The sequence below is a fragment of the Gigantopelta aegis genome, chromosome 4 (genome assembly GCF_016097555.1).
Source record: "Gigantopelta aegis isolate Gae_Host chromosome 4, Gae_host_genome, whole genome shotgun sequence".
NCBI lineage: Eukaryota > Metazoa > Mollusca > Gastropoda > Neomphalida > Peltospiridae > Gigantopelta > Gigantopelta aegis.
Genome location: NC_054702.1, coordinates 29,890,575 through 29,904,524, shown reverse-complemented (window position 1 = coordinate 29,904,524; position 13,950 = coordinate 29,890,575). Strand labels below are relative to the sequence as shown.

Sequence of the window (13,950 nt, the reverse complement as noted above, 5' to 3'; positions counted from 1 at the left end):
AACTTTAATTGACGATTGGTGTACAGTCGACTCTTTATCATGCTACTTCATTTGCATACATTTGTCTACATTACATTATATAAAGGCTGTCATACACATACATTCTGTGAAAACACAGTGTTTACAAAATGTGTGCCATAAAAATATTGATATATTAGTCAATATTAATATTTTTGATCAAGGGACTGTCCTGTGTTTGTTTAATTGTTAAGATTTTGCCGACTAACAGAGAGTTTTTAACACCTGTAATAAACACATTAAATATTTTTTCTACACAAAATATCAGTGGCTGTATATTAATTGTTTTTCTGATCACCCTAGGTCAAATATCATTGTATTTTCTAATCTATAGTGTTTTTTTATGTACAACATTATTAGAAGACCAAATCCAGTCTGAACTATTTATAAATCTGAATGACAAAATTGTAATACATGAACAGGGCCATCTGTGCACAATGCACAGTTGAATGGGCAAGTTTGGCAAAACAGATGTTGATTCCATGAATCTTTATCAAATGTCTCGTCTATAGGAGGACAGCCTTTACTGGAGATTTCATCCTCCTTGCATTGCCAGTGTTTAATTTGCCACACAGAGGACTGCCACTCCTAGACAAACGTTAGGATGACCAAAAACACATTAATTATACAGACACTGATACTCTAAACTGAGGACAGTCTTTTCAACACATGTCATGTATGATACACTAATGGATGCTTGCATGCATATACACATGCATGAACAAATCCATACACATGCAGACATACACAGATGAAGACATACACAGATGCAGACATACACAGATGAAGACATACACAGATGCAACCATACACAGATGAAGACCTACACAGATGAAGACATACACAGATGCAGACATACACATGCAGACATACACAGATGAAGACATACACAGATGCAGACATGCACATACAGACATACACAGATGCAGACATACACATGCAGACATACACATGCAGACATACACAGATGCAGACATACAGATGCAGACATACACAGATGAAGACATACACAGATGCAGACATACACAGATGAAGACATACACAGATGAAGACATACACAGATGCAGACATACACAGCTGAAGACATACACACATGCAGACATACACACATGCAGACATACACAGATGAAGACATACACACATGCAGACATACACAGATGCAAACACTATAGACAATGTTCTAGTGATCAGTTATAATTTAAAATGATCAGATGGGTTCTACTAATGTGATGATCAATTATGAAAATCAATAATTGATTGTCACAGGAAAGGTTAATTTTGTTTTTGTTTTTGTTTAACGACAACAATAGAGCACATTGATTATTAATCATCAGCTATTGGATTTCAAACATTTGGTAATTGTGATATTTAGTCTTAGAAAGGAAACCCGCTACATTTTTTCATTAGTAGCAAGGGATCTTTTATATGCACCATCCCACAGACAGAATAGCAGATACCACGATCTTTGATATACCAGTTGTGGTGTACTGGCTGGAACTTGAAATAGCCCATTGGGCCCACTGATGGGAATCGGAAAGGTTAATTGAAATTGTTTCTACAGTTTGAATGAGCCTTGCTTTGTTTCATGTGTATGTATAGAAAACTGATATTGAATAGGTTTTATATGTAAAATTTGATACTTGTAGGGTTTCCAGGTGAACACAGCAATAGGAGCATAGTCCTAATATGAGTAATAATTCAAATCTCTTTTAAGTTAATATAATTCTAATTGATTGTATAACTGAAATTTCATCAGATGGTACAGATCATAACTGATGATCAATGATAAAATTCCAACACACACACACAGACAGACATACAGACACACACACACAGACACACACAGTGAGAGAGTGACACACACACAGAGAGAGAGAGAGAGAGAGAGAGAGAGAGAGAGAGAGAGAGAGAGAGAGACATACACACACACATACATACACACATACACACAGAGACAAAAACACACCTAGACATAAACACACACAGACACACACAGACACACACAGACACACACACACAGCCTCACACATACACACACATATACACACGGACACACACACACACACACACACACAGACAGACACACACACACACACATAGAAACACACACATAGATATACACACATAGACACACTCGCACACAAACACACACACATAGACACACACACACACATATACACACATACACACACAGACATACACACATACAAACATACACACACAGAGACACACACACACACACATACACACACACAGACACACAGACACACAAGCACAGGGAAGAAGAAATACTAGTAAACTAACTTGACTTCTTGGCCTAGTTGTTAAACCACACACAACTGATTGGTGCTTCATTCATACAGCCCATTGAAATCTGAACCATTTTGTAACACCAATACAGAACAAATAATTAACAAGGCAAGTACCTAAAACAATTTACAAAAATTGGAAAAAAAACTAATGATTGTCAGTGTAAATTTGAAGGGATGGTTTGTATCCCAGTACTGACTCCAACCCAGAGAGAATTCATGGCTAAAGGTGTCACTCCACCCACTTGTCTCTGAGTAACCTCTAACCTATTATTATCTACACACTTAAGGTCTGTGCCCAAGACAGCATGCTTCAACTTTAATTAGATGAAAAATAAATTACAAAAACATTATTAATTATATACCCCGCAGTCAGGTTTTGTCAGAAAATAACTTGAGGGAACATAATAAAAACAAATCAGACTGTAAGGGCCCCTATTACATGTATGTAGTTATTTTGAAATTGGACACTACATTTCATGCACTTTGATGAATTTTAAACAGAAATTTTATTTACTATAATCTAATAATTAAAAAAATATATCCATTCATTACCAAGATTTTAGGGTATGTAAGCTTACCTTTATTACCATCTGGTTAAAAAAACCCTGACAATATGTACCTAAACTAAGCTATTGTACATTTGCAGATACCAGATGATGTTGAATTGCTGGAAAGAAAATCCGCGATCTCGGCCTGATTTCACACAGCTTTGTCTGCAGATTGAATCCATGATGCAAAACTGTACAGACATCAACTACCTGGATCTAGAATTGGACCTAAACCGAGATTACTATACAGCTGAGAGCGAGTCAGATGAGGAGGGGACATCTCAAGGAGAGGATGAGTTGAATGAAGAGTCTGAAACTGATCACGAGAAGAACCAGCTGGAGGATGTAAGAAAAGAATCAGAGGTTGTGAAAGGAGACAGATCTGCTTTGAGACAGAAGGTTGTAAAAGGAGAGCAGGAGATTATGGAAGGAGAGATGGAGGTTGTGAAAGAAGACAGATCTGCTTTGAAACAGGAGGTTGTAACAGGAGAACATGAGGTTGTAAAAGGAGAGCCAGACATTGTGAAAAAAAGCAAATCTGCTTTGAAACAAGATGTTGTGAAAGGAGAGCAGGAGGTTGTGAAAGTAGAGTCAGATGTTGTGAAAGAAGAGATATCTACTTTGAGGCAGAAGGATCAGGAGGTTACTTGTTGTTTAGACCTTGGAGCATCTGATGAAGTATCAACAACTTCAGAAGATAAACATATAAACACTAACCCAAATGAAGAAAATGTCAACAGGAACATATCTGAAACAGAAAACTTCTCAAATGTTTATGATTCTGCAATAATGTCAGATGCTGTGCCAAGCTTAGTTTGTGCTCATAATGAAAATGTTGCAAGTGAAGATACTAATGTTTGTTTTACATCCATATCAAATGAAGATGTCTTAGTTAGAAATCCAAAGCCTATCTTTTCCATCTTTTCGAACATAAAGGACTACACCGTACCTATTGTGAAGGAGCCAGAAAGTACTGTACGTGACTGCAGCAGTCACATTAATTTAAAACAAGACGGTGAACTGGCAACAGTTAGTGAAAGCAGTGATTCAAATATTGAGCAGGATTTGGATGATGTGTTCACGGATGAGGATGGAAATAATTGTGAATTTCTGTACACTTTAGAACCAGCAAGGAATGCAATCTGTGAACATCTTAATCTGTCCTCAGATGCTATGTCTGACATGCAAACAGTCTCTTTGTCTTCTGTGACAAGCACACAGTATTTGATATCTGAAAGTGATGAGCATTTCCCAAGGACTGAATCTCTGGTGTCAATAACAAGCACTGATTCAGGTTTCCCCCATAGTCCTGTACAGAGGGATAACACTTGCTATGCTTTAGGAATACAAGTTTGTGGTAAATACAAGAAAGCTGCTAGAAACCGGTTATACAGTTCTGGCAAAGTTTGGCAAAAACTGAAAAGAAAGCATAGAGTGTTCCATGTTTCTGAATGTTTTCCATCCATAGCTCATTGATACTGAAAGAGTGACAGAATGTTTAAAATCATGTTATTTTCTTGTTGGATAACTACTTCAAATTGATATGTGCAAAATGATGATTAAGTACTGGGCAATATTTTCCAAAGTGACCTTAGAGCTAAGATAACTATCTTGTGCACTTAAGGTGATCTTAGTGCTATGATCATTTCATAAAAAAAATGGAGTCCAGGTCATTGAAAGAATAAAAAAACAGGTATATTTTCAATCAGAAGTGAAAACATGTATATTTTCAATCAGAGGAGAAAACGTATATTTTCAATCAGAGGAGAAAACATATATTTTCAATCAGAAGAAAAAACATATATTTTCAATCAGAGGAGAAAACGTATATTTTCAATCAGAAGAAAAAACTTATATTTTCAATCAGAGGAGAAAAGGTATATTTTCAATCAGAAGAAAAAACATATATTTTCAATCAGAAGAAAAAACGTATATTTTCAATCAGAAACTTTGACTAAGTTGAAACCAAAGAAAAATTATATTTGCAATCAAACGTTTTTACTGAATTTGTCATGATACAATATTTTATCTTTGTAATATATCAGATAAAATACTGCATTATTTGTAATTTATGTGTGAACTATGTGTTATTAACAGCAACCGGCCTTGGTGGTGTGGTGGTTGAGCCATCGGACTACAAGCTAGTAGGTACAGGTTCCACAGCCCAGTACTGGCTCCAACCCAGAGCGAGTTCATAAGGGCTCAATGGGTAGGTGTAAGGCCACTACACCCTCTTCTCTCTAACAAACTAATAACTAACCCACTGTCCTGGACAGACAGCCTAGATAGCTGAGGGCCCAGGACAGCGTGCTCGAACCTTAATTAGATATAAGCACGAAAATAATTTGAAATGAATGAAATAAACAGCAAACAATTGCTAATATCATAGTGGTATAGTGTACAGATTCAAACAAAAAATTAAATATCCTTTGCTACTTTGTGATGTCAGCAGGTTTCTCCATGTGTAAACATGTAGGGTGCTACTGGTGGAGCAAGATATGCTCACCTTTCACAAACACCTGATATCTTCACTGTTATGACAGTGATTCATGAGTGTATGTCATCACTGCTGTACTTATTCTAATGGGCTCTCTCCAGACATGTTTTGATTCAGTAAACTAGTCTGGGACTGGCAGTCCACTTTTTGGCACATGCAAGAAAGATGAAATATCCAGTAAAGAATCTCCTCGGGAGTGGCAGTCGTCCTATAGACGAGGCACTAGATAGAGATTCGTGGAATCAACCACTATTTTGTCAAACACCCTTTCGACTGCATTGTGCAGAGATACGGCCCAGGGCCCATATTTTCGAAGTCATCTTAACGCTACAAAATCGGAAAACCATCGTAGGTTGTGACGTCACTACATCACACGCCATAGTGACGTCATAGTTTGCGATGGATTTACGATTTCGTAGGCTAAGATTGCTTCGAAAATATGGGCCCTGGGCCCAATTTCACAAAACATCGTAAGCCAAATTTTACACGTAAACGTAAATCTACTACTGAATCACAATGATTATTACTACTAACAGTACAATTAATGTAGTTTGAAGTACAAACGTTTAATTTTCTTTGGTCTTTAAAATTTTCTATCTTCCATAATAATGTACGTTTCTGCGTGAAATAGATGCCAAACACGTGTGGACGTATGACCTGAATAATTGCTAGTCGCAGACGTAAACTTACGATGTTTTGTGAAATAGGCCCCATGTGTTACGGTTTTGTTGTTCAGATTAAAATAACCATTTGTAAGAAACCAAAACAGCCATAGCTTAAAATGTGATGAGGTATCACAGAAAGTTCAAACCAATATTAGGTTCGTTCCTTACTGTCAGTGCAGTATTTTGCACTGTAGACTTCTGATGGTGAGTACGCGTCAAAATAAGGCTTCACCAACGACCCAATGAGATCATAATGTTTCCTGCTTATAGCACCCTTTGAAATGTCCTCTCTGTTATCCGTCTTACCAGTAGTGTCATTAATAGGTTGTCGTGTTTTGGGGAGATGGGGTGGGTGGTAGGGGGCTTACTTTGACTTCCTATATTTGCCACACCCATCACTAGAAGCCCGTTTATCAAACCTTTTTTTTTTTGGTGATCTCTGGTTGGCACGTAGCTCAGTTTAAAGCCAGACTACGACCTCGTAAAGACGACCACTAAACTCAAACCATGATACATTTGGGGCCCGTTCCACGAAACGATCTTAGCCCTAAGATCATCGTATGTGCATAACTACCTTATGCCCTTAAGATGATCTTAGCGCTAAGATCGCTTCGTGGAACGGGGCCCTGGACTGGACTCTGAACTTGTAGTTATTTATGTAGCATCAAGATAACAAATTAATTATTTCATGAATTGGTCAGTTCATGCGAGAGACACATATTTTAAGACAGGCTGGCTTTTGCCCAAATTAAACGAAAATGCCCGAATCTGCATGACAAACATCTATTCACATTAACATTACTACCAAACAGATAATATGGTCATTTTGACACAGTCATAGACAGGAAACCCGCTACATTTTTGCCATTGGTAGCAATAGATCTTTTATATGCACCACCCAACAGACATGACAGCACATTTTTTATACCATGTCGACTATTGGCGTCAAAACGAAAGTAAGGGCCTGAAAGGCTGCCATGTGGAATAAGTTGTAATATGCGTAGTGGTGGATAGCATTAGTTTTAGCCAATGTCTGTCTACAGATACCAAAAAAAACCCATCCCATAGAATTATAACATAATGCTTCGTACTCTGTCAAAATTGAACAGAACAAATTATTTTGTCAAGTTAGGTGTCTTTGATAGAATTTATGGAATAAAAACACTGTTAAAAATAGTTATTTCTACATAACGTATATTTCTTTTGAGCGAAATTCCAAATCAGGTGTCTAGATCACATGATTTAAACTGTACATGTTTTTAGAGCACTTGTCCAGATACTGATACGATAATCACAAACAGGTGTCAGTAAGTGACGTCATGCCAGTTTTACAATATCCCCTTGCAAAATGGCACTGTAACACATTGGCATAATATCAACTAGAGCTTCATTAGTCCTATTCTGGCCGAGAAATACAATTTGATAACAAATGTGTCCTATCTTCCAATCTTGGATTTATGTCGAGTCGATTCCTGACCGGTGAATGGGTATTACGGCGAACTCTTGGCTGAAGAAAGCCACATGTGGTCGACAAGGTAAAGATCGTGAGCGTCATTTTGTTCACGGAACTGTTTGAGATTCTTTGGTAAATTCGCTCTTCCGAGAAGCCTTTGAGTCGCTCACGGTCAACAAGATGGTATCAGTATTTGTATATCTAGCATTTCTCATATATGCAATTAAGGTTTTGCTTACTCGACCAAAATGGACGCATCTTTGCATGAAGAAACGTCATTTTTTTAACCCCCCCCCCCCCCCCCCCGAGTCGTAGGCTACTCAAATCCAACAAAGAGAACATCCAGTATATTTGAGAAATACTCTTAAAGTTACCTCTTCATAATAGTACAACACAGTTTTTTTCTCGTTAGTGTTGAACCTCCCCCCCCCCCCCCCCCCGCAGTGGATAAGCCATACCCTATTCAAATTGAAGAATATCGCGGCTAATAATTATTTATATAATATCTAAACACTACCATATATTTCTCACGATTCTCATGTGTACCTTGATTGGCTCCATTTATACGGCTTTTAACCAGTAGGGTGTCGCGATTTTATCAGTCCTAATCGATCGCGCAATCTCTGCATTTTCCAGTAATCAAAAGCCCCTTTGGTTAATTTTTCATACTTACAGCAATTTGCAGCACGGGTTTAGTACGACGTTTAAAACGATCTAACAATAGCAATTACAGCAGGCGCGATCTCCAAACTTCACAGCAATGTCATTTCCCGGCGAGAAATCGTAAGATTGTGAAACTACAACGGGCGAAACCAATAATCTATAAAACAATCAAACACAGTGAAAGCGAGAATGAAATTTCTTAAAACTGACTGAAGCGAAGATGGCTTTGTCTGGTATTCTCACCCGCAGTCTCACCCCCTTTCATGTTTCGCCCACACCCTGTGTGTCTTCTCCCGTCCTCACCCCTCCTCCAGCTCCCTCCCTGTCATGAAGGAAGCGCCTGAAGACGAAACGGTCGGCGGTTTTCCTGTTTGCTTGCGGATCATCTGTGTTTGCCACTGGCGGCTTTCTAAGCTTCCAAACATGTACCCCGGCGGCCAGATAGTAGCAGATACTGGTGCTTGCAAGGGTGCGTGTGTCGGACTTTAGATCCGAGACGAAGTCATGGCAAAACATAACAATGTTGAATATTCCATTTATAGACTAGGTTGGGACAGTTTTATAAATAGAGAATACTACACGAGTGGTCGTTAGATACCATTGATCATACAACGAGTTGTTTTAAAAGGTATCTAACGAGTGAAAGTGAGTTGGATACGTTTTTAAACAACGAGTTGTAAGATAAATGGTATATCTAACGGACACGAACGTTGTATTCTATGTCTTACATATCCTCAAAAACCAGGTTTTAAGCACATTTAAACATATTTCCCGACTAAAACAGTGTAGCTAACGTATGCTAATTACAAACTACCAACTGTCACGACGGAGTGGACCAACTCGGCGATCTCTCGACCTCTACGACTGTTAAAGTTGCTAGTCTGAGCACTATCACAACTCGATTCTCGTCGTATACAACACTTACGACCGAGTAGTAGTTAAATTGAGCACACCCGTGACCCGTCGTTGGTCGGGAATAGGAGACATTACACCACAGCTGTCGAGTTGGCCAACTCCTTCGTTAAAGTTGATAGTCTGAGCCTATAATAGTGCGTCACCGAGTAATCAGTGTCAGGTTACCTATATGTCACAGTGAAATCGATTTTGATCGTGCTGCTTTTTCATTGGATGTATGGCATTGGTGACCTGGTCATCACCTAGCCGCAGCCAGTCATATGTCTTGAAATTGTTATCAAATGTATATGTGATAACATCAACGGGTGTGTAAAAGAAGAAAAAAAAAGTTCAGTGTTGATTTTTTCCGCACAAAACTTTTCACGAACTCTTTCTAACCAGTGCACCACAATTGGACAAAGGCCGTGGTATGTGCATTTTTGTCTGTGGGAAAGTGCATATAAAAGATCCCTTGCTGTATTAGGAAAAATGTAGCGGGTTTCCTCCGATTACTACGTGTCAGAATTACCAAATGTTTGACATCCAATAGCCGATGATTAATTAATCAATGTGCTCCAGTTTTGTCGTTAAACAAAACAAACTTTTTTTCACGAGTGTCATCATTTGAGACCAACTCGAATAATAACCAGCAGGATTATGATATCTCGAAGTATAAATATTCAAACTACCCATGACGCTTGTCCCATATGCACTTGTAGTGGCTTTGCCAAAACTATTTGATTTAATTTTAACTTTATTTTCAGACTTTACACACACACACACACACACACACACACATATATATATATATATATATATATATATATATATATATATATATATATATATATATATATATGCGCACTTGTAGTATATATATATAAAGGTTCAAGCAAGTTGTTCTGGGCAAGTACTTCAATTATCTGGTCTGTCTGTTCAGGACAGTGAGTTATCCATCAGCGCTTAGTGGTTGGTGAGAAAGAAGTCGGTGTAATGACCGTACAACTATCCACTGAGCTATTAAAAACTCACTTCAATGGGTGGGGGCCGGTGCCGAGATGTGAACGCACTACCTACCAACCCTCGGTCTGATGACTTAACCACTACACCACCCACAGAGGTCGGTTGGTCGCACAAAAACGGCTTCGTCGGCAACGATCTGGTGAAGCTTACATCCGGGGTCTTCATTAGCGGCTAATCTGTGCCTACGTTGCCTTGCCCGTCTTGTCGGACAACCCAGGGGTACACAGGACGCGAATGGGAGAATATTAAGCAAACAATATCCGACATGATAACATCAGAGCGACTCGTGTGGCGGTGTTTGTTGTTGGAATTAGTGTGCCGCCGCGAATAGCTTTTGTTAGTTTTCCAAGATCTTATCTTAATTAATTATACCAAACATAAAAGGACACTCCTTGAACGTCTTTTCAGCGATGGGGGTTTTAAAGAAGAAGAGAAAAAAAAAAAAGGAAAAAAAAAAGAAAAAAAAAAGATACACAAGAGGAAAAAGCTTTTGCTTGGACCACTGAATACTGCTACTTAACTATAGCTTTCTATTTAAGATGTCGTTTTACATTTGCTCTCGGTCGTTGACGGGGTTTAAGCGACAAAACCACACATAGTACGCACTCACAGGTGCGTGGCGTCGACTGACATATGGGTTCTTTACAGGCGAGGGAAATGTTTGTAATGAGCTTCACTTTGTGACATAAATTATTCCTCTTGTTTGGATCACGTGGGATAAAGTTTTCAGGGAGGACTGGGGGTGTATCATTGCGTTTTAATGGTGTCGGCGTCCAGCAATGCAAACATGGAGAGAAGCGGGTGCATCTACCCGACCCACCTCCTCTGTGTTAAGATCCATTTTTGTCTTATAGAGTCGCCGACATGTTCAACTCTTTTTAAAGTAACACGGGAATACTTTAGTCTTCCACAAACTCGATGGATATTAAGATTCAAGGGGTCCCATCTTAGAATTCTCGTCACTCCCCTTCTAATATCCCTGACCCATCCTTTAATTAAAACTTGTGTAGTCTTCTGTGATAAGCCAAGTTAAAAACCGTAAAAATGCAAGTACTGGCAAAATAAAAGGCTACTAGTATTTAAACACGTTAACTGACGTGTATATATTGCCCATTATTACATTTATATTAGTGGGTTTTGGGGTTGTGTTTTTAATGACATTGTTATTAATAAGTAGTAATGTTTTTGTTTTTTTAAATACAAATTATATTAATAACAAAAAATGTGCACTTAATTTTCACAACCTCAAAATTTTATGTTGTTATTAATGTTTCATTCTTATCTTGTTAGCATATATTCAACTTCACCACTTAATAATTACATGACCTTGCAAATAAGATTTTAAAATGATTTTATTGTCTCTCAAATTTTTTTATGTGTATGTTCCTTTTGACTTTATCAATCAGGGCTTGAAAAAGGAAAAGAAGTAAAATATTTGCTTTACGCTTTACGGTATTAAGATGAACACGCGCAGGGCGTGGTCGAGATTTATTGAACTCCATAACGAGGTCGCCGCTATGGATTAAACGGCTGAGTAGGGGAAAGAGTGTATAACGTAAGAAGCTAACTATTTTCGTGTGGGTGGACACATTTCTTGTGAGAGCAAACGGCACAAGACTCATTGTGAGCACATACCACAACTCACTGTGAGCAGACAATTTAACTCTCGTGAGCTGACAATACACGTGAGCAGATGGCACAACTCGTGAGTAGATGACACAACTCGTGAGCAGACGACACAACTTGTGAGCAGACAACACAACTCTTGAGTAGACAACACAGCTCGTGAGCAGACACCACAACTCGTGAGTAGACAACACAACTCGTGAGCAGACGACACAACTCTTGAGTAGATGGCACAACTCATGAACAGACAACACAATTCGTGAGTAGACACAACTCTGAGCAGACAACACAATTCGCGAGTAGACAACTCGTGAGTAGATGGCACAACTCGTGAGTAGATGACACAACTCGTGAGCAGACAACACAACTCTTGAGTAGACAACACAACTCGTGAGCAGACACCACAATTCGTGAGTAGACACAACTCTTGAGTAGACAACACAACTCGTGAACAGACAACACAACTCGTGAATAGACACAACTCTTGAGTAGATGGCACAACGCGTGAGTAGATGAGACAGTTCGTGAGTAAATGACACAACTCGTGAACAGACAACACAACTCGTGAGTAGATGCAACTCGTGAGCAGACAACACAACTCGTGAGCAGACAACACAACTCGTGAACAGACAACACAACTCGTGAGTAGACACAACTCTTGAGTAGATGACACAACTCGTGAGCAGATGACACAACTAGTGAACAGACAACACAGCTCGTGAGTAGATACAACTCGTGAGCAGACAACACAACTCGTGAGCAGACAACACAACTCGTGAGCAGAAAACACAACTCGTGAATAGACAACACAACTCGTGAGCAAACAACACAACTCGTGAGTAGACAAAACCCGTGAGCAGACAACACAACTCGTGAACAGACAACACAACTCGTGAGCAGACAAAACTCGTGAGCAGACAACACAACTAGTGAGCAGACAACAAAACTCGTGAGCGGACAACACAACTCGTGAGTAGACAAAACTCGTGAGCAGACAACACAACTCGTGAACAGACAACAAAACTCGTGAGCAGAAAACAGAACTCGTGACCAGACAACAAAACTCGTGAGCAGACAATACAACTCGTGAACAGACAACACAACTCGTGAGTAGACAAAACTCGTGAGCAGACAACACAACTCGTGAACAGACAACAAAACTCGTGAGTAGACAAAACTCGTGAGCAGACAACACAACTCGTGAACAGACAACACAACTCGTGAGCAGACAATACATCTCGTGAGCAGACAAAACTCGTGAGAAGACAACACAACTCGTGAGTAGATGACACAACTCTTACACTTGTGTCATGACACATATAATACAAGGAAGCGGGAAGCTCAACCGTTATAATACTACCGAGTATGCATATATGTATTGAGAGTATTATAAACTCATATATAAAGTCGAGTGGCATAAACACACAATTCAAGAAAACGAAAAAAAAGAAGATAAAACCTAACGTTTTTAGGAAAGAAGGACATGTTTTATTTAACGACGCATTCAACACATTTTATTTACGGTTATATGACGTCGGACATGTGGTTACGGACCACACAGATATTGACAGAGGAAACCTGCTGTCGCCACTTCATTGACTACTCTTTTCGATAAGCAGTAAGGGATCTTTTATATGCACCATCCAACAGACATTATAGCAGATACCATAGCATTTGATATACCAGTGGGAACGAGAAACAGCACAATGGGTCCACCGACGGGAATCGATCCCAGACCGACCGCGCATCAAGAGAGCGCTGTACCACTGGGCTACGTCCCGCACCTAACATTTTAGAGGCACGATCATGAAAGTATATAGTTATAAATAAAGAGCTGAAGGTTTAAATGGTACCAAAGCAATGACAAGTTATGCTATAATGGCTAAGTATGATTAGATGATATTATCAATGTCACACTGGAGACAAGTTTTATATTAATAGCAGTGACACTATAGTTAGGATAACGACAATACAAAAACATGGTAATTTATGGTAAAAACCAGTTGGTAGAATGACTCGATGACATGACAGAATGATGTATGACAATAATACAAAGACATGACTTCAGTAAAATTATGAAATAATATGAAGAATTAACAAAAATAATATTTAGTTTTAACGGAACGCTATTGTTTAACGGAAAATCTAATTTACATATAACCTAAGACAATACAAATGTGTTGGCCAGACGCCAAAATGACAGAACAAGTCTGGAATATTCAATTCTATTATAAATATTTCTGATGTAACA

General features: G+C 38.8%; 1 protein-coding gene across 1 annotated transcript in view; it reads left to right on the top strand.

The window, feature by feature from the left end:
* Positions 1-4,931, top strand: part of LOC121369783 (vascular endothelial growth factor receptor 2-like) — a 71,910-nt gene extending 66,979 nt beyond the window's left edge. The window contains exon 10 of the mRNA XM_041494842.1: positions 2,977-4,931. Within this exon, the coding sequence (XP_041350776.1) occupies positions 2,977-4,354 (1,378 nt within the window). The 3' untranslated portion in view covers positions 4,355-4,931. The remainder of the gene's footprint in view (positions 1-2,976) is intronic.
* The last annotated feature ends 9,019 nt before the right edge of the window (positions 4,932-13,950 follow it).